Genomic DNA, 27,311 nt, shown 5'->3' with positions numbered 1-27,311 from the left:
GGGGTAGGCAACCTATGGCATGTGTGTCAAAGGTGGCACGCGAGCTGATTTTCAGTGGCATTCACATCACCCGGGTCCTGGCCACCGGTCCAGGGGGCTCTGCATTTTAATTTAATTTTAAATTAAGCTTCTTAAACATTTTAAAAACCTTATTTACTTTACATACAACAATAGTTTAGTTATATATTATAGATTTAGAGAAAGAGACCTTCTAAAAATGTTAAAATGTATTACTGGCACGCGAAACCTTAAATTAGAGTGAATAAATGAAGATCTGGCACACCACTTCTAAAAGGTTGCCGACCCCTGATTTAGGAATTCCTTGTGGTGCCAGAGAATGAGCACACATTTTTCAAATCTAATTCCTCTGTGCTGTGATGTGAATTTGCGTCATATGCTAGTTTGCAGGATGGGTGCTTTTTTATGTCACTTAAATAATCCAGAGTATTTCTGTGCAAATGACTGGCTTCAGGCTCTCCCCACCCTCCTTGTCCCCAGCTAGAGTCAAGACTCCTAGGGTTTAACTTTCTATAAAATGAAGGTAGCTGCTTATTCTGTAGCTTCATACTGGAAATGTACTACATTGCCCTCTGATTGTTTAAAGGTCAATATACTATTATTAATTTTGTGACTGCCTAGAAAAAGAATCAGTGATGTTTGACTTAGAGGTTGGAGACAGCGTAAGATTTTCAGTATAGAAGTTTGTGTTCAGGAACCATGTTCTATCTAAACAGTAGGGGTCCCACATATTTACCAGCCTATTGATATCCTGGGTACTGTTCTGTGGCCTGAATCCTGTAAGGAGCCACGTGCTTCCTGTGAGACACTGAGCATCTGCCTTCACTTCCCATAGACTTCATATGGGATGTTTAACACCTTGCAAAATCAAGTCCTTGCTCTACTAGGTTGGAGGGAAATGGCATTTGGCTCCAGGGCATGTATGGGTACAACAAATGCTGCCTGTGTTTTCGCACCAGCAGCCCCAGACCTCTGGAATGACCTTTCTTCTGCTTTGAGAAAAGCCATAGAAATAGGCTCTTCCAGACCTTATTTGCTAAAGAGTTTGGCAAATTTTCATGTTTTAAATCTAGTCTTAACTGCATTGTAGTTTTGTGAGACACTTAGAATGCTTTGGCTAATAGGTACCACATAGATAACATGATCTATTGTTATAATACATAGTTTTACTAGGAGGAAAGGTTTTCATCTCCCTTCAAGTCCATGCAGCCGTAGCTGTCTACCTACCATGGCCAAGTGTAACAAAAGGATGTAAAATGTGCTGCACAAATTCTGAGTCTGAGAAATGACGATATGTTGTGCAGGTGAAAGCTTAGAATGGAACATACTGTTTTCCATCATTTGTGTGCGAGGAAGTGGGGTTAGTTCTGGATTCACTGACTTTCTCAGACATTTTGCTGCATATTTGTCTTTCATTTATTTGTTTTCTGTATTTTTTCCTGTTTTTTCTTCTTTCCATCTTCCTGTACTGGCTCTGCCACTGATTCACTTGGGTCCAGTCACTAAACCTCTGTTTCTCATTTCCTTCGTCTGTAAAGTGGGGATATCATTCACCAGAGGCTGTGGGAGAGATTCATTAGGATGCCACTTTGAAACATATAGTGCAAGCTGTGTAGAAAGCTAAATATTAGTGCTTTGAGTTGGACTTTTCTTCCTTTTGTATAATGTCACTTATTTGGTTCTTCTTCGAGTGATTGCTCCTATGCATTCCAGTTAGGTGTGCGCGCCGTGCGTGCACGGCATCTCGGAACTTTTTTACCCTAGCAACTCCGGCGGGCCGGCTGGCGCCCCCTGGAGTGGCGCCGCTATGGCGCCTGTTATATACCCCAGCCGGCCCGTCCGCTCCTCAGTTCCTTCTTACCGCCTGTGACGGCCAATTGGAACTGTGGAGTGCTCTCTGTCCTCCACTACCCTAGCTCTCGCTAAAGGTTTTTTGTATATAGTCAGTCATAGTACGTGTAGTTAGTTGTTATAGTTAGTTAGGTTTTAGTGATAAGGTTAGGGGGGTTTCCCCTCCCTTTCCTCCCCCGGGGTGGGCTAATGCCCAAGGCACCGGGCTTTAAGCCCTGCGCAATCTGCCAGAGGCCTATGCCGATCGGGGACCCGCATGACGCCTGTCTTCGTTGCCTCGGCGAAGGTCATCGCACAGACAAGTGTCCGATCTGTTCCGCCTTCAAGCCGAGAACGCGTAAGGAGCGGGACAATAGACTTAAGCAGCTCCTCATGGAGGCGTCGCTACAGCCCCCAGCACCGGCCGCACCGGCACCGAGAGCCTCATCGGTGCAGAGCGCACCGGCTGCTCCGAGCCGCTCCGGCACCGCGGCGCCGCAGCCTCAGCCAGCAACTGCGAAGACCCGGCACCGCTCCCTTTCGCCTGCTAGGAAGTGCAGGCTGGCAAAGGCGATCACTCAGTCCCGCATTGAGGACTCAGCCAAGACTATTGCGCCACCTGCGACTCCCGCGGTGGCCGTGCACCAGGCGGGCACCGGGCCGTTCACTCCGGCGACACAAGGGCCGTCGAGTCCGGCACCGCCACGCTCCCCGGCACCGTCCGCGGTTGAGCCACGACTGCCGTCGACGCCAGAGACATTCTCCGCAGCGCATGAGCTGATACAGCTCATAGAGGCACCGAGCCTCCGGCCCCCGGCACCGCCGGTGCGGGCTGTCGCGTCCGTAGGAAAGCCGGCGATGATGATCCGGCCGCCCTCCGCGGACCGCCGGCACAAACGACGGTCCCGGTCACGCTCCCGGTCCCGACGAAAGTCGCCATCTCGCCGATCCCGATCTCGGCACCGCTCGCCGTCCCGGTACCGGTCGCCATCCCGACGCCGGTCGGAGTCCCGGTACCGTTCGTCATCCCAGTACCGGTCGCACTCCCGGCACCGATCCAGGTCCCGATCGCCGTCGCGTTGGCACCGCCGGAGGTCTCAGTCCCGGCACCGTTCCCGGCACCGCGACTCCCGCAGCCACTCCCGGCACCGCAGATCCCGCTCCCGGTCGAGCTCCCGGCACTGGTCGAGCTCCCGGCACTGCGGTGGCCAACGGTCTCAGTCACCGTCCCGGTACCGGATGTACACGCACCATTCCTCGGCACCATCTGCGGACAGACTGTCGCCTTCGGCGGTACAATCCGTCAGCGCCTCAGCATCTCCTTGGCCATCCCGCCCAGCATCGGTGGCCTCCGGCGCTGGCAGCAACGCGCACCTGCCACCGACCCCACACGGCGAACCTCAGGGGTCTCAACGGTGGGGCTTCTGGGTTCCCTGGGCCCAGTATGAAACGCAGGGCGTACCGTTTCCCCCGAGAGGCTCGGCCTCCGAGCTCAGGGTCCCCGAGGCAACGGTTAGCCGGCCGGCTTCTTCACCTCGACGCGAGTCCTCCGTTCCGCCGGACCACCAGTCCTCCATGCAGCACGACCCAGCCGAGGCGCAGTCAGCAGCCCCTGCGGCGGAGGCCGTCGTGCAGGGCTTGTCCTCATCGTCCTCCCCGGACGAGGCGGTGGCCGGTGCTTCAGCCCATTGACCTGAAGGCCCACCAGGATCTGCTTCGCCGGGTGGTGACGGCCATGGATCTCCCAGTAGAGGAGGTCCAGGAGGACGAGGACCCCATTACCAACGTGGTGGGTGCGGACGCTCCCGTGCACGTGGCGTTGCCCTTTGTGAAGACAATCCAGAAAAACGCCACCACGCTCTGGCAAACACCCGCATCCATCCCTCCCACGGCCCGCGGGGTTGAGCGTAAATACTCAGTTCCCCCTACGGGCTATGAGTATCTTTATACCCACCCGACCCCGGACTCGTTGGTCGTGCAATCGGTTAACGACCGCGAGAGGCACGGTCAACCTGTGCCTAAGTCCAAAGACGCCCGGCGCATGGACCTGCTAGGCCGCAAGGTCTACTCGGCAGGCGGCCTACAGATGCGCATCGCCAACCAGATGGTCCTCCTCGCCAGGTACGTCTATGACATCATGACGTCCCTGGCGAAGTTCACAGAGCTCCTGCCATCAGCCTCCCGCCAGGAGTTCACGGCGATGTTGGACGAGGGAAGGAGATCATCTAGGTCCTCCATCACGGCCGCCCTCGATGCTGCGGACTCCGGAGCTCGGACCTTAGCCTCCGGCGTGTCGATGCGGCGCATCGCCTGGCTGCAGTCCTCCACCCTGCCACTGGAGGTGCAATATACACTGCAGGACCTGCCCTCTGACACACAGGGTCTCTTCTCCGAGAAGACGGATTCCCGGATCCAGACCCTAAAGGACGGTCGCGTTGCCATCCGCACCCTAGGGATGCACACGCCGGCGACACAGCGCAGGTCCTTCCGGCAGCAACCCTCCCGGCCCTTCTACCAGCAACGCTATCGGCCGTACAATAGCCGGCGACCGGCTCAAAATCGCCATCGTCCTTCCGGCAATCGGCGTAGCCAGGGCCAGGCCTCTTCCAAGGCCCCTCAGGGGGCCAAGCAGGCCTTTTGATGGGACGCTCGAGGACGGCCCATCACTCTCCCTACCGGATCCTTCCCCTTTATTTTACAACCGCCTTTCCCATTTCTTTTCGGTGTGGTCCCAATTAACAACAAACAACTGGGTGCTTCAAACAGTCCAGTCGGGATACCGCCTTCAATTTGTTTCACCCCCACCTTCCCACCCACCCTCCCTGTCCCTCTTCAGGGACCCCTCTCACAAGCAAGTCCTCTTACAAGAGGTTCAGACTCTGTTGAGCGTGGGTGCCATAGAAGCAGTGCCTCAAGACAGGCGGGGCAGGGGATTCTACTCTTGTTATTTTCTCATCCCCAAAGCGAAAGGGGGGCTACGTCCTATCCTGGACCTTCGCGAGCTGAACAAGTACCTGCTCAAGCCCAAGTTTCGCATGGTCACCTTGGGGACCATCATTCCCTCTCTGGATCCGGGAGACTGGTTTGCCGCCCTCTTCCATGTCGCGATTTATCCTCCTCATCGACGTTACCTCCGGTTTGTGGTCAGCAACGCCCACTACCAGTTCGCCGTGTTGCCGTTCAGGCTCTCCACCGCACTGAGAGTATTTACCAAATGCATGGCGGTGGTTGCCGCAGCCCTCCGCCGTCGTCGGATACATGTCTACCCGTATCTCGACGACTGGCTGGTTCGCGGACAGTCTTGGCAGCTGGTGATGGGCCAGTTGACAGACATACTGTCCCTCTTCCGACGTCTCGGGCTTCTCATCAACACCGAGAAGTCTACCTTGATCCTGTCGCAGCGGGTGGAGTTCATTGGAGCGGTCCTCTACTCCTCGTTGGCCCGGGCTTGCCTACCGCGAGCTCGACATCAGACGATGGTCTCCCTCATCCGGGACCTCGTCTCCTTCCCAACCACGACGGTGCGCTCCTGCCTCCGCCTCCTGGGCCACATGGCATCATGCACCTACGTCACCGCGTACGCGCGGCTTCATCTCCGCCCATTTCAGGCTTGGCTCGCGTCGGTGTACCGGCTGCATCGAGATCCCATCAATATGGTGGTCACAGTCTCCAAGCCAACCCTAGAGTCCCTCAACTGGTGGCTGGACCAGGAGATTGTTTGTGCGGGAGTCCCGTTCCATCCTCCTCGCCCGTCCGCCACTCTGACCACGGATGCATCAGCGCTCAGTTGGGGAGCTCACCTGGGCGATCTTCACACCCAAGGCCTGTGGTCGCCCCAGGAGCTCGCTCTGCACATCAATGTCCGCGAGCTGCGAGCGATCCGTCTGGCCTGTCGCACTTTCTGCACCCACCTGCAAGGCCGCTGTGTGACAGTGTTCACGGACAATACCTCAGCAATGTTCTACGTGAACAAGCAGGGCGGAGCCCGCTCTTCCCTCCTCTGCAAGGAGGCGATGCTCCTGTGGGACTTCTGCGTGACCCACTCCATTCACCTAGAAGCGTCCTTTCTTCCGGGAGTACAGAACACGCTGGCCGATAATCTCAGCAGGTCTTTCTTCTCCCACGAGTAGTCTCTCCGTCCCGACGTCGTGCACACAATCTTCCGCAGGTGGGGGTTTCCCCAAGTAGACCTATTTGCATCCAAGGCGAACAGGAAGTGCCACCTGTTCTGCTCGTTCCGGGGTCACGCGCCGGGATCCCTGTCGGACACCTTCCTGTATTCCTGGAAGGATCATCTCCTCTATGCCTTCCCTCCGTTCCCGCTCGTCCATCGAGTATTACAGAAGCTTCGGAGGGACAGAGCCACCGTCATTCTCGTAGCTCCGGCCTGGCCGAGGCAGCATTGGTACTCCCTGCTGCTCGAGCTCTCCGTTCGGGATCCCATCCTCCTTCCGTTGTGGCCGGACCTCATCACCCAGGACTTCGGCAGGCTCCGCCATCCGAACCTGCAGTCCCTCCATCTTACAGCTTGGTACCTGAGTGGTTGACCCACGCGGAGAGGGACTGTTCCGCAGCAGTTCAGCAAGTCCTACTAGAGAGCAGAAAGCCTTCCACTCGCTCCACTTATCTGGCGAAATGGAAGCGGTTCGCACTCTGGTGTGACCAGCGAGGCCTCAATCCCTTCGTCGTCCCTGTCCCTACCATCCTGGACTACCTCTGGTACCTTAAGGAGCAAGGTCTTGCGGTCTCCTCCTTGAGAGTTCACCTGGCAGCAGTGTCCGCCTTTCGTCCGTCCGTGGAAGGTCGGTCCATCTTCTCTAACCAGATGGTTTCCCGCTTCCTCAAAGGCCTGGACCGCTTGTACCCGCCGGTGCGGCGTCCTGCCCCAACCTGGGATTTGAACCTCGTGCTGGCCAAGCTGATGGGTCCCCCTTTCGAGCCCTTAGCCACGTGCTCCCTGCTCTACCTCTCCTGGAAGACGGCCTTCCTCGTCGCCATTACATCAGCGAGGCGAGTCTCTGAGCTCCACGCTTTGATGGTTAGTCCGCCATACACCGTCTTCCACGCGGACAAGGTGCAGCTTCGACCACATCCGGCCTTCCTCCCAAAGGTGGTGTCAGCCTTCCACCTCAACCAGGAGATCTTCCTCCCGGTGTTCTTCCCGAAGCCGCATGACTCGCCTCGGGGACAACAGCTGCACACCCTCGACGTCCGCAGGACGCTTGCTTTCTACATCGAGCGGACTAAACCCTTCCGGTGCTCGCCCCAGCTGTTCGTAGCGGTTGCTGACCCCATGAAAGGCGAGCCGATATCCTCTCAACGAATTTCCTCCTGGGTCACTGCGTGTATCCGGACCTGCTACGAGCTTGCTCGCGTGCCGCCATGCCGCCTCACTGCACACTCCACGAGAGCGCACGCCTCGTCGGCAGCCTTTCTGGCTCATGTCCCCATCCAGGACATCTGTCGAGCGGCCACCTGGTCTTCGGTCCACACCTTCGCCTCCCACTACGCGTTGGTGCAGCAGTCTCGAGACGACGCAGCCTTCGGCTCCGCGGTATTACACTCCGCCACGTCTCACTCCGACCCCACCGCCTAGGTAAGGCTTGGGAATCACCTAACTGGAATGCATAGGAGCAATCACTCGAAGAAGAAAAGACGGTTACTCACCGTTGTAACTGTTGTTCTTCGAGATGTGTTGCTCATATCCATTCCAGACCCGCCCTCCTTCCCCACTGTCGGAGTAGCCGGCAAGAAGGAACTGAGGAGCGGACAGGCCGGCTGGGGTATATAACAGGCGCCATAGCGGCGCCACTCCAGGGGGCGCCAGCCGGCCCGCCGGAGTTGCTAGGGTAAAAAAGTTCCAAGATGCCATGCACGCACGGCGCGCACACCTAACTGGAATGGATAGGAGCAACACATCTCGAAGAACAACAGTTACTACGGTGAGTAACCGTCTTTTCTGTTGACTTCTCTTTTTTTCTTTTCTTTTTTTCAACCTTTGACTTTCATGTGACTCTATTCAAAATCTTACACAATGATATACAGGTAGAAGATCACAGCCGCTTACATGGAAAGCAAATATTAGGGAATTAATATATTTTAGCTTCTTTTAATGTGGATTAGGAGACAGAAAATGGCGGGGGGAACTGGTGGTATGTGACCAACCAGATTTCTGTGGACCACAGTTTGGGATCATGTGGTATCGACATAAATTTCTAGCAAATTACCAGTTTCAGCATTTATCAATAGACTCTCAGTCTTGTGCATAGTTACAATTCCATATAAATTACATTTAGGCAATCCTTTAAGCTAAAGCAGAGGGAGCGGGATATAAATAACAGTGACAAACATCCCTCCTCTGGCTTGGTCACTTGAAATGGAACAAACAAATAAAAATCAAAATCAATTTAAATGGAGAAAAATGAACTGAGTCTAGTTGCAAAGCAGATTAGTAAAATCTTTCACTTACTCCTCCACAGCATTCATTTCCATTTGGTTGTATGTATTCCTTGTTACAGATTTCAAACTAGGATTGCAAATCTCCCATGGTGCTGACCCAGCGGCCTCCTGTCAGGATCACACAGAAACAGCTGTGGTCCTGTACAGCTGGTTATAGTGGCAGCCATTGCAGAGCTTTTATAGTCCTTTCACCTGAAAACTTATGACAAATAATATCCAAGTGAATTATAACTGCAGATGTGTTTATAACTTACTAGCGGAGCTCACAAAGAGGATTATCAAATTGCTAGCGAATGTAAAGCTCTCCGGACTAGTTTGTGGCATTTAACCTCAGCAAGAAATAGAGGGCAGAGTGGACCCCACCATGCCAGAAGAGACATTGCGGCTCAGTGGTCACCCTTCCTCCCAGAGTCCCAGGAAGCATAGTAGGTAGAACCTGCTGCACTGTCTGGTGCAATCTGCTCTCATCTCTTTGGCAGGTCGTCATTGCCAGCCTCCGTTGCCCATTTGGGCACTATGACAAGGGACAGTCTGGCCCATTGTGCAGTAAAAGTAACATTTGTGTTGCATTGTAATTACTTAGTGGCTTTTTTGTGCTTACACATATTTCAGCAGGTTGAGATGCAGCCCACGCTCCTGGAAAATGTGTAGATCGCTGCATTAAAAAGACCGGCTAGGGTTAATTTTAAGAATGCCTCTGTACGTCTTGATTCATTGTAAAACAATGAGTGTTTCAGGAAGGCTAATAATATTAGATGATAATCATATCATGTTATTTCCCCTACTAGAACTGTGATACATATGTCCATGGCACTATCTGTAATTAGTTTTCAGGTGGGAGCGCACCTTAACTTGAAGGATCAGAATTGCCGTATCTTAAGTCAAGCACAATGTCTCTCCAGCACATAGCAGCTGGACACACAAGTTTCATTAGCCATGGTGCCACAAGAAGACAAATCAGAGAGAGATTGGGAGCAGTCAGGGAATTTCAAGGCCCTTAATGAGCAACCATAGCTTAGGCTTTTTCAGTTTCACTGGATTAAAAATTATCATGGGGAAAATAAAAGTCATAAGCCGAAAATCTAAAAACTCTAACCTGGAATAGCATTTGGCTAGCATTCAGATTCGGGAAAAACCACAGTGTAAATAATAGAACAATGAATTAAAAGTTCTTTTAAAAATAACATTTTAATTAAAGAAAAGCCTCTCTGAGGCTGGGATTTAAACTCGGTTCTGGGAATAATAAATTCCAAACAAGTGTCTTTAGAACCCAGCTTTGGTGAGAGTCTCATGGAACAACATTTTATGCAGATCTCTGGAATAAGAACAAAAGTATATAGCATTTGTTACCATGTGACATATACTGTAAGTCAGTGGTCTCCAACCTTTTTGTGCACAAGATCACTTTTTGAATTTAAGATCAACCTGGGATCTGCCCCACCCTTTCCCCGAGGCCCCGCCCCGCTCACTCCATTCCCCCCACCCTCGCTCACTTTCACCGGGATGAGGCAGGGGGTTGGGGTGCGGGAGGGGGTGCAGGCTCTGGGCAGGGGCAAGGGGTTTTGGAGTGCAGGATGGGGTGAGGGCTCTGGGAGGGACTTTGGGTGCAGGAGGGGGCTCTGGTCTGGGGCAGAGGGTGGAGGTGCAGGAGGCGCCTACTACAGACTGCTCCCAGCCAGCAGCACAGCGGGGCTCAGACAGGCTGCCAGCCTGCCATGGCCCCACAATGCTCCCGGAAGTGTCTGGCTGCTGGCACATCTCTGCAGCCCCTGGGGAGGAGAGGGGTAGCGGCTCTCCATGCGCTGCCCGTGCCCACAAGCACCACCCTCTCCCCCGTTTCGGCCAATGGGAGCTGTGGAAATGGTGCTGGGAGTAGGGGCCGGGCGCAGGGCTGCAGAGACGTGCCAGCAGTCAGCTGCTTCCAGGAGTGACATGGGGCCATGGCAGGCAGGTAGCCTGCCTGAGCCCCGCTGTGTCACCCACCTTTTAGTGACCCAGAGATCGTGATCGACTGGCAGAGGCTCCAGGATCAACCAGTCGATCGCACTCGATGGGTGGGTGACCACTGCAGTAAGTAGTTTTGAGGTTGTTGAGCTTATTTGTACTATATCTGAAGGGAATTCTTCCAGAATGCCTAAGTCTTCAATTCACCTCTTTTCATTTGGTTAGTATAACCCACATCCCCTCCCCCAAAACACACACACACTGTATATATTAAGCTCTGCCTTTCCAATAATTCATTTGTACTGTGCCCGCCTCTTCATCTCCAGTTATTTCCAATATCTTGCTGAAGTCAGTGCAGTCTTTGTAGTTTCCAAAGCAAATGTGTGCTTGAGAACCTCTTTGTGGCTCTGAATCTGATCTGTTGTCTTGTTAGGGCTTGTCTGCACTACAAAATTAAGTTAACCTAAGTTACGTCAACGTACAGCCAACACAGTAATTGAATTGGTTTAACATGTCCACAGTACGCTTCTTGTGTCGGCTGTGCACATCCTCATCAGGAGCGCTTGCTCCAATTGAACTGCCAGCGTGGGGCATTGTGGGATGGCTTCTGAAAGGCAGCAATAGTCAGTATAAGCACTATACACTGCACAGTATACACTAAGGCCTGGTCTACACTAGGCGTTTAAACTGGTTTTAGGAGCGTAAAACCGATTTAACGCCACACCCGTCCACACTGAGAGGCCCTTTATATCGGTATAAAGGGCTCTTTAAACCGGTTTCTGTACTCCTCCCTAACGAGAGGAGTAGCGCTAGTATCGGAATTACCATATCGGATTAGGGTTAGTGTGGCCGCAGATCGACGGTATTGGCCTCCGGGCGGTATCCCACAGTGCACCACTGACCGCTCTGGACAGCAATCTGAACTCGGATGCAGTGGCCAGGTAGACAGGAAAAGCCCCGCGAACTTTTGAATATTTCCTGTTTGCCCAGCGTGGAGCTCCGATCAGCACGGGTGACGATGCAGTTAAAAATCAAAATAAAGAAAGAGCTCCCGCATGGACCATGCGGATGTGATCGCTGTAAAGGCAGGCAAATCTGTTCTATCAGCGCTCCGTTACAGAAGACGAAATTCAAAATCATTTTTTAAAAATCTCCAGACAGACGCCATAGCAGGGGCTCAGCGCACTGCTGCGTGACAAGCGTAATGGAAAGCCAAAGAATCAAATGGACGCTCATGGACTGGAGGACTCAAGCTATCCCACAGTTCCTGCAGTCTCCGAAAAGTATTTGCATTCTTGGCTGAGCTCCAAATGCTTCTAGGGTCAAACACAGTGTCCGCGGTGGGTCAGGGCATAGCTCAGCAATTTACGCACCCCACCCACCCACCCCCAGAAGTGAAAGGGAAAAAAATCCTCTCTTGACTCCTTAACATGTCACCCTATCTTTACTGAATGCTGCAGATAGATGCGATGCTGCAGCACTCAACACCAACATCCTTGCTTCCCCCCCCCCGCCATGGGTGGCTGATGGTGCAATATGACTGGTACCTGTCCTCATCATCAGCCTATTGGCACATGGGGCAGTGCAAAAGGACTGGTAACCATGCCGACTAGCATCAGTTAGGTCAATCAAGGGCGCCTGGCCCTAATTTTTCCTGGTAGATGGTGCAGCATGGCTGATAACCATCGTCATCATAGCAACAGGGGCTGAGCTCCATCAGCCCCCACCCTTCATGTGTAAAGAAAAGATTCAATTGCCCCTGGACTAGCAGAGGGATGCTGGGCTCCTCTTCTCCACACTCCTTACTGTCCTGTCTGGACTATCATAGCAGCTGGAGGCTGCCTTCCATTCATTTCTCACTAACAAGTCACTGTGTCTTATTCCTGCATTCTTTATTACTTCATCACACAAGTGGGGGGACAATGCTATGGTAGCCCAGGAAGGCTGGGGGAAGAACGGAATTGACAGGTGGGGTTGTTGCAGGAGCACCCCCTGTGAATAGCATACAGCTCATAATTACTGTGGGATCTGACACAGAGCAGCTGTGCTCTCTGGTTCTATGATACAGTGGTTCTCTAGTACACTTGCCCATATTCTAGGCAGGACTGATTCTATTTTTAGATACCAAAAAGGAGGGTTTGACTCAGGGAGTCATTCCCAATTTTGGCTTTTGCGCCCCTGGCTGATCAGCCAGGGTCACTTATGATAGCAGCAAATGGTACAGTGCAAAAGGACTGGTAACCATGATTATCTTATTACCAATTTATGGTATGGTAGATGGTACAGTATGGCTAGTAACCATCTCTGCTGTCATGCAAAAGCAAAAGCATGCTGCTGTGTAGCGCTGCTGAATCGCCTCTGTGAGCGGCATCTAGTACACATACGGTGATAGTCACAAAAGGCAAAACAGGCTCCATGATTGCCATGCTATGGCATCTGCCAGGGCAATCCAGGGAAAAAAGGCATGAAATGCTTGTCTGCCGTTGCTTTCCCAGAGGAAGGAGTGACTGACGACATTTACCCAGAACCACCCGCGACAATGATTTTTGCCCCATCAGGCACTGGGATCTCAACCCGGAAATTCCAAGGGGCGGGGGAGGCTGCGGGAACTATGGGATAGCTACGGAATAGCTACCCACAGTGCAATGCTCCAGAAATCAACGCTAGCCTCCGCCGTGGACGCACACCACTGATTTAATGTGTTTAGTGTGGCCGCGCACACTCGATTTTATACAATCTGTTTTGCTAAACCGGTTTATGTAAAATCGGAATAATCCCGTAGTGTAGACGTACCCTGACACTGCATGGACCTAACTATATTGACTTAAGCACTATGCCTCTCGTGAAGGTGGAGTTATTAAGTCAGAGTAGTGGGCGACTTACATCAACGGAAGGAACATGGCAGTGTAGACACTTACAGAGGTAGGTCGACGTACGTTGACTTGCATCGACCTAACTCTGAAGTGTAGACCAGGCTTTAGTGTTGAATAGTCAATGAATGTCGTCCTTAATTACCTCTGTTATTTTGTTTGTGGTGTCTACTATAGGTTTCAATTTACATATCCTAGCCAAATAGCTACTCAATGTGCAGTGGCACTCAAAAATTTAACCATGTTGGGAATCATTAAGAAAAGGATTGATAGTAAAACAGAATATATCCTATTTCCTCTATATAAATCCAGGGTATGCCCACATCTTGAATACTGTGTGCAGATATGGTCGCCCCATCTCAAAAAAGATATATTGAAATTGGAAAAGGTTCAGAAAAGGGCAACAAAAATTATTAGGGGTATGGAACAGCTGCTATATGAGGCGAGATTAGTAAGACTGTGACTTTCAGCTTGGAAAAGAGACAACTAAGGGGGGGGATATAATAGAGGTCTATAAATTCATGACTGGTGTGGAGATAGTAAATAAGGAAGTGTAATTTACTCCTTCTCATAACTCAAAAACTAGGGTTCCTCAAATGAAATTAATAGGCATCAGGTTTAAAACAAACAAAAGGAAGTATTTCTTCACACAACGCACAGTCAACCTGTGGAACTCCTTGCCAGAGGATGTTGTGAAGTCCAGAACTATAACAGGGTTCAAAAAGAACTAGATAAATTCATGGAGGATGGGTCCATGATTAGGTATTAGCCAGGATGGGCAGGGATGGTGTCCCTAGCCTCTGTTTGCCAGAAGCTGGGAATGGGCAACAAGGGATCAATCACTTGATGATTACCTGTTCTGTTCATTCCCTCTGGGGCACCTGGCATTGGCCACTGTTGAACAGGATACTGGGATAGATGGACCTTTGGTCTGACCCAGTATGGCCGTTCTTATGTTCTTAAGTTTCCACTCGCTACAGCAACTCAGAGGAAAAGGGACAAGGCCTTTTCCATGCCTACGCTGCTGTATTATTGTTACTGGGGGTACGTCTACACTAGAAGCACTACAGCCGCATATCTGCAACTACACCACTGTACTACTTGTAGTGTAGATGCTTACTAGAGCAACAGGTTTTCTCCATAGTCGTAAATCTACCCCCTCACAAGGTGATAGCTAGGTTGAGGGAAGAATTCTTCCATCAGTTTAGCAGTGTATACACCAGGATTTAGGCCAAGATAGCTATATATCTCTCAGGGTGTGTGTGAATTTTTCACATCCCTGAGCAACCTAGCTAGGTAGATGTAAGTTTAGGTGTGGACCTGGGCTGAGACAGAAATACTTGTTCTGTTCCAACTTGAATGCAGAATCTCCTAAAACACAGTTGCTCCTAATCTCCTAGGTTGAAAAATGTTACATATGGAGCAATCTCCAGTCTATTAACAAATGCTCAGAAACCACAAATCTCCAAACAGTCAGTTTTGTGGTTTTGGCTTATTTTTCAGTTCTTTTCTCTTCAGAGGGCAGGACAGGCTGCAGAGCTTGTAGTATAATAACAAAGAAGATGGTCATTAAAAGGTGACAAAATTATTATTAAAATTCTGCAGATAAACGGGGGTAAAGGAGAGCATTGCACAGAGCCAGATCCTGCTGTGGCTAATAACTCAATGGGAAGCAGAGATGCAACTGGTTCATCTGACACAAGCACCCTGCAGGGTGCTACACTGTGGGGTGCTTGCTGCTGCTCTTTCTAGCAGCTGCAACATGCACACCCACCATCTGCTGGCAAGCACTGGCTTCTGGTGACAGCATTTGTGCTTTTCGGCTTTGAGACCTATACGTGACTCTGAACTTGCCGGCTGTGTTCCCTGGAGGTATGCTGCGCAGGCCGATCCATTAGCTGAACGTGCTTCTAACAATGCTGAGATACACACGCTATGATGGAATTTTGCACAAGGAGAAGAGGCTCTCTGTGGCTCTTCCCCTTCGCACTCGTGAACCAGCACAGCAGAGCACAGCGCAGGACTCAGCGGAGCCCAATACAATTTGACTGATGTAATGTTTTTCTGTACTTGTTTGATCAGCTGGGTGGGGGACGGTTTTGCACTATCTTCTGAAAACTGCACAAGAATTTGTATTTAGTGTTAATAATACACATCTATCAAAGCTCTTCATATAGTAATGATTTAGGGGGGAATTTTCAAAAGTGAAAGGCTCCTAAGTCACCTAGGAGCATAGTCAGTCACCTAGTCTATTTTGAAAATATTACCCTTAATTGCCAGCAGGAATTCTGAGGCTAAGACTGCATCCATTTTGCACTAAAGCAGTAGCATATATGCAGTATTGGCTGTTAGAGCCTGTTTTATTGAGAGAAGAAATATTGGCTTTGACATTGAGGTTATCCCTCTAATAATTTTGAAAAGCTGCCTGGGAGCTTTGCCTTCACCTGAACAGCTGTCAGAGATCTTGCTTGGAGAGCACCTCTGGCAATGCACTCAGCCTCCTTCCAGTGTTGCATTGCAGTCGCAGGACTGGCCAGGGACCCCGCATTTGGCTGTGGTGCTAGAATCATTGATTTTTCTGAGCTAGACGTGTCAGTGCTCTGAACTGAGTTACGCTGATGTTGTGATGTAACTAGACATTCTGATGAGTTGCTGCGTGTGTTCACTGTGTGCTGAGCCCATGAAAGGCAGAAGATTCAGTAGAATTCTGACTGCTGGTTAGCAACAAAATGGCAAATTAAATTTAATGTGGATAAATGTAAAGTAATGCACATTTGGAAAAAATAACCCCAACTATACATATAATACGATGCACATGCATCCGACGAAGTGGGTATTCACCCACGAAAGCTCATGCTCCAATACGTCTGTTAGTCTATAAGGTGCCACAGGACTCTTTGCTGCTTTTACAGATCCAGACTAACATGGCTACCCCTCTGATACTATAATATGATGGGGACTAATTTAGCTACAGCTAATCAGGAAAGAGATCTTGGAGTCATTGTGGATAGTTCTCTGAAGACGTCCACACAGTGTGCAGCGGCAGTCAAAAAAGCAAACAGGATGTTAGGAATCATTAAAAAAGGGATAGAGAATAAGAAGGAGAATATCTTATTGCCCTTATATAAATCCATGGTACGCCCACATCTTGAATATTGCGTACAGATGTGGTCTCCTCATCTCAAAAAAGATATACTGGCATTAGAAAAGGTTCAGAGAAGGGCAACTAAAATGATTAGGGGTTTGGAATGGGTCCCATATGAGGAGAGATTAAAGAGGCTAGGACTTTTCAGTTTGGAAAAGAGGAGACGGGGGGGGGGGATATGATAGAGGTATATTAAAATCATGAGTGATGAGAAAGTGAATAAGGAAAAGTTTTATATATTTGTTCCTATAATATAAGAACTAGGGGTCACCAAATGAAATTAATGGGCAGCAGGTTTAAAACAAATAAAAGGATGTTCTTCTTCACACAGCGCACAGGCAACCTGTGGAACTCCTTACCTGAGGAGGTTGTGAAGGCTAGGACTATAACAGGGTTTAAAAGAGAACTAGATAAATTCATGGAGGTTAAGTTCATTAATGGTTATTAGCCAGGGTGGGTAAGGAATGGTGTCCCTAGCCTCTGTTTCTCAGAGGGTGGTGATGGATGGCAGGAGAGGGATCACTTGATCATTTCCTGTTAGGTTCACTCCTTCTGGGGCACCTGACATTGGCAACTGTTGGCAGACAGGATACTGGGCTGGATGGACCTTGGCTCTGACCCAGTCTGGCCGTTCTTATGTTCTTATGTTCATGGGGCCATGTGCTAGTTGTCTAGTTAATTTAATAAATTGCTCTGACTGGTTAGTTATTTACTTATTTATACCCCTAGAACCGGCATTTGCCTCTAAAACCAGGTTTCTTTGTTTTTCAGGATGACGAAGGCCAGACAGCACTGCATTATGGTAAGCTGGCTTTGGATTTACATTTGCCTATTAACTGCATGAGTTTTCTGTTTAAATAAATAGTATAATGTGTAAAGCATATTTCAGAAGAAGTAGAAGCAGGGAGCTGTCCAGAAACTGGAGCTGGATTAACCAGGCCAGTAACTCCAACAGCAAATTCCAGTGGAAAGTGTGGGAAAGTGGTGTGCAGATGTTGTAGCAAGTGACCTTTGGAATCTCATCATATTAATCTGCTGATGTTGGCCTGGTAGCAATACTGTGAACTAGACTGAGGGAAGCCCCATCCTCTCTCACCTTTACTGTCGTCTAACATCTGTCTGGACCCCACCTTCACCTTCTCTCTCCAATCTTGGCTCCATCTGTGACTTCTCCACTCTGCATGGTTAACAGGGCTTCTTTCACGTGGGCTGCTCCATCTTCCCATGTTTGGGACACTCTTCCTCCATTGCACTCGCTGATTCAGTTCCCTTCCTTAAATCTCACTGTGAAGCCTTCCTTTTCCTTTTGGTTAGTGGTTCACTTTCTGTATAAAGCCTTTTGTGGTCCTGTTCTGGATGCAGGATACTGGGTAGCATATCCGCGAATCTCTGTTGCCAGAAATGTGGCTTTTGGACCTGCTTGCAGTAATGTGTTGGAGGAATTATATCAAAGAGCACTGGCTGTCCTATTCCGGACAAGCCATGTGGGACAGGAGGATGTTGCAGAAACAGTACAGTGAATTTTTCTTTTAGAGAAGATTGCTGTGGCTTGAACTGACAATGAACAAGTTACAAGCCTAGCTTACGCTGAGAGCACCAACCTCAGAGGTTCTGCACTTAACAAAACAAACAGCATCTCTCCTACTTCTTGACACTGTGACATGTGTCACTGCTGCAGTTGAATCGTAATTAGCTTTGACTTGTAAAAACCTGACTTGAGTTTCTAAAGTAAATCTTTTTGTGTAGTCTTTTTAGTGAAAATTGTGATCTATACAAAAGAGAAAAGCAGAGGCTAAAATGATACACATACAGTGCTGACGTGCAGAGAATGAAGGAAAAAGGCTGATAAATCTGCCAGAATATTTTCCTAAATTAAATAATTTATCATCATCATTTTATAGTCGCTGTGTAATTAGTGACACCTGTCACTTGGGTAGTATTTGTGCCTGGCCCTCCTTCAGACCCCTACCAAAAGGACATGAACAGGATAGCAAAATGATTGTAGAGATCAGTGCAAGATGCAGAGTTTGCATCTGGATCTAAATCTACCTAAATTCTGGGGTGTCCAGACACAGGGTTCATTAAGTCTGACACTTTGTGACTTTTCCCCACCTGCCTCTTCACCTACAGTCCATTGTTCCTCTTTCTTCAAACACAGCCATTCCTATCGCCCCGATTGAAATAAGTCATTGTTTATTGTAGCAAACAATGGTGGCTCTGCTGTCTGAATAACACTATCTTAATCACCTTTTAGCCTCATGTTGTGCTTTCTCTTTGTCTGTCTCATTCGGAGTTTTGTCCTTTCCTTATTAAGGGGCAGATCCTACCACCTGGTCCATAGGCGCAGTTTCATTGCACAAGAGGATCTTCCAATCCTTCCTGCAGCAGAGGGGGCCCAAGGGTGACAGAGGCTACTTTAGCCATTGGGCTGGAATAGCTCCCATGTAGCATCTCCCCTCCCACTCTCCAGCCTCTGGGGAGGACTCCTCACCTTTCCCCTTGTGCAGACCCCTAGCACCCATCTACAGTGATTGAACTGGTCATGGGTTTTTGTGGCTTACTGGTAATTTTCTCAGCCACATGATCAAACTATCCAACAGTATCTGCCTGAAGCAAAGGATGCAAGTTGTATTATATTTATGATATTATTTGTTTTCAGAAGTAAAGTAGTGCCCCTGTGGCACCCTGCCGAGTTGGGGGTGGGGGGTGGTTAATAATCACATTTTCCATTTTTTTTTAAATGTGATTTTGATCTCTTATATGCAATGTGTTGTAGCCATGTTGGTCCCAGGATATTAGCGAGACACGGTGGGTGAGGTAACAGAACAGATATTACCTCACCCACCTTGTCTCTTTTGGTCTCTTGTTGCTTTGTCTTAGAGCCACACAAACAAAAGGGAAACTCCGTGACTGCACAGGGGAAACCAGGAAAATGACTTTGCACAAAGTGCCGTCAAGTGCACGGAGTAACTGGAGAGGGAAAGGGAAATGTTGTGTTTTCTCTACTCTTTATTTAAGTTACAGTAACAACGGTAGGTAAAAATTCTGGACAGCAATATGATCAAGGCAATAGTGTCCTTTGGAGTAAAAGCCATTATAGGTGCACTCCAAGGAAGCCTTTCTTTAAAAACCTGTATAGTGTGAATAAAAAATTCTTTTAAGAGTGAAAAATATTTTACCTCCAGTTGCTATATTGACGCAATGTTTATTCCTCCATTTGGGTATACACTCACTCCCCGTCTCCTTCACTATAACTAATCCGCAAGAATGCCTGCTTGGAGCCTTACCACTCAGGTCCATTCTAGCTCCATATGTTCTCCCCTCCCTGTGCTCCCTGTCTGAATGTGTCTGAATCCAATCTGTAAAACGTTTCTCCTCTCTTTTCCCTCTCCCCATTCTGTAGCACTACTAATATGTTACGTGAAGCCTGAAAAGATCTAGTTAATTTAAAACATTGTTTTGACTCGAGTGATTATTACTTAGAACTAGAATTTATTGAAAATTCTCAAGTATGATTGTTACTGGTGCTGCATAATGGGGTTATTAATTGCAACAGAGACACACAAGCTTGAGTAAAGTGCCTCCTTTTGGGATTGACTGCAATATCTCCTTTTGTTGCAGCTTTACAGTAAACTGCAAAGTAGTTAAATCCCAGGAGCGAAGACAGTAAGACAGGGACAGTTTTGGGGGGTTTAGCCATCCCCCTTTATGAGTTACTTTGGTCTGACAGCTGTCCTTGTGGTGACAGCTCTCCTGATTACAGCAGGTGTCAAACTCTGTCCTAGATGGGTTATAAATCCTGGATCGTTCCAATTGGCTCTGACCCTGGGTTTAATCGGAGGTTAAGTGGAGGCAACACTCCAGTATGTGCCTCCCAAATGGGCTGCATGTTATGAGTTCCAAATGCACCCACCTGCCTTTGCTCCCCTGTAGGATTCACTGGCTTCTGGGCATTTGGTGCTTGTGCTTATTGCAGAGTTGATCAGTATGAGCATGGTCTCCCTTGTAAATGCCCTGTTAGTCTCCTGCTCCTCCTCACCGTGCTCCCCTCCCTCTACCCACAGGGAATACTAAAATCTTTGCCTCTGTGTCTCCCAGAGGAAATCAAGGCTTCTCCTTGCACTTGCAATCACGTGATTTCAGAGTGGGCAGGTTCTGTATCCCCGTGGGCACTCTGTCTTCCTTGTAAAGCACCATCTGTTCTGCTCGTTCTGTGCTGTGGGAGGGGACATTGGAGTGAAAATAAAAAAAATGAAATTCATCATCAAAACCCTGAGGATTAATGGAGTCAGGAGGCGAACTGCGCTGAATGAAAATTCATCTTCACCTGTGCCAGTGTCAGGGCCACCTCTCTGGCACTTGACAAATAGAGGTTCCCAGGGTGCCATAAATTCAGCAGCTGTTCTAAGCTCCAGGGACATGTTCATGCTTTTCTGAAATGGGCTGATGACCACTTGGATTTCCCAGTATAGCAACAGGGCCAACACATTGCCTCATGTTGGGCCTGGTCCCAAGAAGTGCTGAATACCTGCTGAGCAGTTGTTTAAGGCTGGAGGTACTTAGCACCCTTCAGGATCAGACCCTCAGCTGGTGCAAAAGCTAGCTGTTTTTCTTTGCAGTGTATTTGTGACAGAATGAAGGCTGGTCTTCACTAGGATCTTACATCGGTATAACTACATCTCTCATGGGTGTAAAAAATCAACACCCCTGAGAGATGTAGCTATACCTACCTAACCCTGGTGTCAAATTCTTCCGCCAGGGAGGTGGATTACCTACGCGGACAGGCAAACCCCTCCCACTGGCATCAGTAGTGGCTACACTGAGGCGCTCCAGCAGCGCCGCTTTAGCATTTTAAGTGTAGAGGTGGACAATTTCGTAAAGATCTGTCACTTCTGTAAGTACTTCCCTGGAGATGCAGGTTCTGAGATGTCTCATCTCAGGACCAGCTGCTCAGGATCACACAGACTTGCCTCCATGGGAAACCATGATATTGGGTTCTCTTGCATGGCTCCCTCAGCTCTCTGGAAATGTTCCTTTCCTAAAGGTTCCCTGAGAGCTTATTGGATGTTGCTCTCTCCTGTGCCGCTCCATTTGGCACTTCTCTCTCTTCCTGCATCCCACCTGCTGCTTTGTCATCAGTCCCATCACTCCTTGTTTTAACATACGCTCCAATCACACCTCGAGTTTACTTTGATTAAACTTTGCTGCTTGTCCCCTTGGATCTGTTGGAAACTGCAGTGTAATGTAAAAGACACTAATTACTACATCTAGCGGCATAGAAAAGTAAGTCGCTAAATTTGTTAAAGTGCCTGAAATATAATTAAAACCAACAATTAACAGACAGGAAACTGCCCTCCTGACAGTCTCATAAGGCAGATCAGCACTGAGACATTTTAGGTCTCAGAGGAAATCTGTGCTACAAAGTTATTTTAAGGTAAAATCCATGGGCCAGATCTTCCACTGATGTAAACAGGCACAGCTCTTTTCCTATTATTGCAAAAAGGCCCTTTTTTGAACAGCCCGTGTTAAATTGGGTGGGGATAAGAAGTGGCAGCTTGGCAGAGAGTGAGTCCTTAGGGGGGGTGGAATTTGGTTTTGTTTTGGCTGAGTAATGAGAATTTGAAAAAAAGAGTTGTTGGTGCCTGCCTGGTAGTTTCCACCTAGCAGTAACCCCTCTCTGTGCTGGAAGCGAATGGGCACCAAGCTGCATGTACGGGTGTGTTTGTGCTCAGGTGGAGTTTTGGAATATAATTTCTTTTTACATCGAAAGTGTGTATCAATGGGGAGTTCATGGGCTGAGGCAGGAAAGTGAAAGAGAGGTGATGGTCTCTGAACTCGATGTGGCTCCAAAGAAGCCCTGCCTCCTGCTGCATTATGGGTTAAGGGGCGTTTGAAATGAAGCAGGGGTCTCTAAAAGCCCTGCCTTGTTCTGTGTGCAAATGCATGCTCTCATGGAGGCAGGACTCCAGAGGAACCCTAGAGTTCTTTGTCCTGACCTTTGATATATGGTTTGGAACAACAGAAATATCTAGTTTGTATTGTCCCTTCCCCTTGCAGTAGTAAATCCAAATCCAAGTAATTTGTGCTAATTACTCCCCAAAGCAATATTTACCATACGTTGCCAAAAGCCAAAATGGCATTTCCTAGCACCAGAAAATGTTCAGTATAAGTATAGGATGCCCTGTACATGCTTGAGCTGTAGCCTGGAGGCAGCTGGCATTCAATGTTGCAGCTGTTGAATGCCCATCACTGCTGAATTGTAACACCAGATTGACTCTACTCTTTGTCTCCAGCCTCCGCCTGTGAGTTTTTTGACATTGTGGAGCTGCTGCTGAAGTCTGGAGCTGACCCCACCCTCTTGGACCAAGAAGGCTGCCTGCCTGAAGAGGTGACAGACTGTAAAGCAATCACTTCCATGCTGCAGCAGCACACAGTTGGCAAAACCTAACCAGAAGGATTGCATCAGCACGGGGCTTCAAGAATGGACAGAAACGGCAATAATCCCCCCCAACCCTCTTTAATATGCATTGTTTTTTGAGAGCCGGGCATGACGTTTGGGAGGGCTGGGTCCCTGGCAAATCTACCAGCATAAGTCTTTGGAAGGAGAGATATGGGAAGGAGTATACATTGCATAATAGGATCCATTTTTGCATGCTCTGGAATTTATTACTGCTCTGGGTGGGTTGGGGGACTCAGACAACGCTAGTGAGAGGTGAACAATCAGCACTGAAGATTCAGATGTGACCAGATGAGATCTGTGGAAATCAGGTGTGGTACCATTGAGGGAAGCTGAGCTGTATTTCCCTTGGCCCAGACAAATACTATAAATAAAAGAAAGAGCACAAGGTCATATGTTGTTCCTTTCTGGTCTTTGGATGTGAGGTAGTGGCCTGATTCCTGTGAAGCTATTTGCACTGGGGCCTTTCAGATGTCACCAGCACACTCAGCTGAGGGGGGCATTCCAGAAAGTGTTCTTCAAAAAGAAAATGACCAAAAAAAAGACTGAGCCAGTGCAATCTCCAACCCAATTCCATGGTTGATGATGGGGTTTTTAGTGTGTGTCACTCTATAGTCTAGATATAAAGTACATTAGTGCATCATAAATTATGTAAAAGGAGGAGAGATATCAGTACTGTGCCCGTATCTTGAGTGAAGTCACAAGGAATAATTGTATCATTCACGCAACTGCTTATTAAGGGGAAAATATGGCAGAATAAAAATGTTACCAGTGAGTTATTTTTATCTCCAACTCCTTGTCACATGGAAATAGTAAAAACTCTCTCTGATAGTAAAAACACCATTTGATCTTCCAGTGTAAATAGGTCTGAACCATGATTTTTAACTCTCCATAGGGCAGGTGCAGATGCTAGTGATCTGTAAGAACCAACAAGAATCTGTCCGAAACTAACCAGCCTTGGAGAGAAGGGCTGTGGATCCATTAGGAATGGCTTCTGTTTTGGAGGGGGTTGTGGAAGTGCAGAGAATATGTATATGACTGCAGTTTAATTGCTAGTGGGGGCGGGGTCCTGCTTGTGTTAACCAGGTCACAGTGTTATGGTCCAAGTCAACAGTGATAGCAGTGTTCAGGGACAGTTAAAACATGGGTCAGACCTACCTACACTGCAAGACCAAACCATGTTTTTATTGTCTGAGAATTACTGCACTAAAAGGCTCCTAATGGCACTATTAGGAGCCCCTCAATCCAGTAGGATATACAGTGTGGATAGATCTTCAGAGAATCTGCACTATAATGAGTAGATCTTGAAATCCTTGGACCCTATCTCCTTCCCACAATGCATCCAAAACCTGAGACGCATTGAGTCAAATGGGAATTGTCCCTAGTAAAGACTGACTAGAAACAAAAGGTTTGAGATTTGGTCCATTGACTATAGCTGCAATATGGCACCAGACCCTTTTAAACCTACCAAGATTTGCTCTACTTTGTTGTGCGTGAGAAAATCTCTCCCTCCATAGCAGCCGTTTACGGGCCCAAAATCTGCAGTTGCAGATGAGGTGGTTTATACGCATAATCATGTAGCACTGCACAGCCTCCAGGAGAAAAACCCAGGTTAGCCGTACATGAAGATGGTGGATGTTCCCCCTTATTTACCATGTGATTTTTTTCCTGATTTTCCTGACTGTAGCCAAGCACTTCCTGAGCCTGAAGTGAATGAGAGCTGCTGAGTTCTTAGCCCTTTTTAGAATCAGCCACGTATAGAATCATAGGACTGGAAGGGACCTCGAGAGGTCATCTAGTCCAGTGCCCTGCACTCATGGCAGGACTAAGTATTATCTAGACCATCCCTGACAGGTGTTTGTCTAACCTGCTCTTAATAATCTCCAGTAATGGAGATTCCACAGCCTCCCTAGACAATTTATTCCAGTGCTTAACCACCCTGACAGGAGGTTTTTCCTATTGTCCAACCTAAACCTCCCTTGCTGCAATTTAAACCCGTTACTTCTTGCCCTTTCCTCAGAGGTTAAGGAGAATACATTTTCCTCCCTCCTCCTTGTAACAATCTTTTATGTACTTGAAAACTGTTACCATGACCCCCCTCAGTCTTCTCTTTTCCAGACTAAACAAACCCAGTATTTTCAATCTTCCCTCATAGGTCATGTTTTGTAGCCTTTAATCATTTTTGTTGCTCTTCTCTGGACTTGCTCCAGTTTGTCCACATCTTTCCTGAAATGTGGCACCCAGAACTGGACACAATACTCCAGTTGTGGCCTAATCAGCACAGAGTAGAGCAGAAGAATTACTTCTCATGTCTTGCTTACAACACTCCTGCCCCAGAATGATGTTTGCTTTTTTTTTTAAACTGTTACACTATTGACTCGTATTTAGCTTGTATTCACTATGACCCCAGGTCCCTTTCTGCAGTACTCCTTCCTAGGCAGTCATCTCCCATTTTGTATGCGTGCAACTGATTGTTCCTTCCTAAGTGGAATACTTTGCATTTGTCCTTTTTGAATTTCATCCTGTTTACTTCAGATCATTTTGAACTTTAATTCTCTCCTCCAGAGCCCTCACAATCCCTCCCCACTTGGTATCGTCCGCAAATTTTATAAGTGTACTCTCTATGCCATTATCTAAATCATTCATGAAGATAGTGAACAGAACCGGACCCAGAACTAATCCCTGCTGGACCCCAGTTGATATGCTTTTCCAGATTGACTGTGAACCGCTGATAACTACTCTCTGGGAACGATTTTCCAATCAGTTATGCACACATAGTAGCCCCATCTAGGTTGTATTTCCCAAGTTTGTTTATGAGAAGCTCATGCGGGACAGTATGTAGGTGGGAAATGTGAATTTTGCATCTTAGTTTTTGGCATTCTTTTTTTTTCATAATCTTGGCCTCGATGCCTCTTTGGTGGCTTCAGTCAAGTTGTTGGTCAGCACATGCCTGTATTACAGTAAACACTCCCCCAACTAGTTACCCTCATGGTAGACTAGAGGGCATGGAGAGACTGGTCCCCACCCATGCTTTAAGGTGGCCTGTACAGAGGCTCAGTAGAGGGACAATATGGCATAAATGAGCACTGTTGCTCTCAGTGCTGGGCCTGTTCTCTGAATCAGCAGCCTCATTTCGTTCGTCAGGTTCCAAGGCTCCCAGATCAGCCCTAAGGCCATCACCCAACACCAATGAATGAGTCAATGAAAAGACACCCATTTACTTAATGGGTTTTGGATCTGCTCGAAGTTCACAACTCAAAGAAAACTTTAAACGTGAAATTGGGTTTCTGGGCTACATTTTTAAATGTGGTGGGCCGTGTAAGCACATGTTTGCTAATATACACAACCAGTCCATTCAAAGCAGTGAAGTAGATCCACACTTTAATAGAAACAAATATTTATTGGAGAACTTGTTCACTTTGGATAAAACAGCAGGAGAAAATCATATGTGCTATGCAAAGGTGACCTATCGTATGATCCACCAGGCTGAGAGTACAACTATGATACACTTTAAAGACAGCTGCACCAGGTGGCTGTAGTAACATGGAAATACGCATGCACGCTCTCAAATCGGGAATGTCGTGATCTAGTACAGATTAGACGTAGCCGTGTGGCACCAAAAATTAATTGGCAGTTGCTGTGCAGAATAAGAAGAGCTCATTGCTTTCGGCTTTTTACGTTGTGTGTGAAAGCCAGGAAATGTTGTGAAAGATGCTCATCCCACAGAAGCAGAACAGCAGGAGCTGTGGACTCACATACACAATTATTTTTTTTAAATCATTGGTTCCTTTAGGGTAGAAAAGGTTGTGATTCTTATGTGTCCATTTCTGTTTGTTATGAAGTTGTTTAGCCTCCGGCTGTGTTTAACCACATGACAGCTGCGGTGCATTGGAGGGCCTGTATGGCCAGGGATGAACATGTGCCGTGCTGCTGAGCGTTAGCAGTTGCATACTGAAGTTCCAGTAACTCCAGGGGAACGTTAAAGGGTAACCACGGAACAGAAGAGGACCAGCGGCAATCAGGCTTAAAGGATGAATCTAGAGAAATATCTGCAAGCTATCTGGATTAGCAGATGTAAATTCTTACGTAGTTGCTGTTAAAAATTAGTTTTCCTGTGCACAACAACTAACGGCGTTTAATTCCAGTCACTTAAGGTAGGTGTTTCGACAGAGACTGAAGCGTTCTCTCTCTCACCTGCCCCCTAGTCACTTTTGATTAAAGCTTTAGAGAATCCAGTGGCATACCCCAGCATTTCTCTTGGGAATACAATAGTGTGAAATTGGGCATGGCTAGGAGAGTTACCAGATCTTCCTGAACCTAGGCCTTCCACTGACTGAGCGATGGAAACTCGAAAACACTTCGCTGACTGACCAGATCTCTCTGTCTTTATGAGTGTGTCTGCAAGGGGCTGTGCAAAAGTTTCTGTCCTCCTATGTGAAATGTCAATAACACAATCCCTGCAAAGTGTGCCCACGTTGGATGGTGATGCATTGCTTATAAATGGATGTCAAAATAAGTCCGTGTGGTGGTCAGAGGTACATGATAAGTTTATCACCTGGTTCCACAATTTATCACATGACTGCAATTA

At 48.1% G+C, this 27,311-nt stretch overlaps 1 protein-coding gene across 1 annotated transcript in view; it reads left to right on the top strand.

The window, feature by feature from the left end:
• Nucleotides 1-23,116, top strand: part of ACBD6 (acyl-CoA binding domain containing 6) — a 165,472-nt gene extending 142,356 nt beyond the window's left edge. Inside the window, exons 7-8 of the mRNA XM_039483401.1 lie at nucleotides 17,038-17,068; nucleotides 22,560-23,116. Coding sequence (XP_039339335.1) covers nucleotides 17,038-17,068; nucleotides 22,560-22,714 — 186 coding nt within the window. The 3' untranslated portion in view covers nucleotides 22,715-23,116. The remainder of the gene's footprint in view (nucleotides 1-17,037; nucleotides 17,069-22,559) is intronic.
• The last annotated feature ends 4,195 nt before the right edge of the window (nucleotides 23,117-27,311 follow it).

Source organism: Mauremys reevesii, linkage group 8, assembly GCF_016161935.1.
Source record: "Mauremys reevesii isolate NIE-2019 linkage group 8, ASM1616193v1, whole genome shotgun sequence".
Classification (NCBI taxonomy): Eukaryota; Metazoa; Chordata; order Testudines; family Geoemydidae; genus Mauremys; species Mauremys reevesii.
This window is presented reverse-complemented; position numbering and strand designations above follow the sequence as displayed.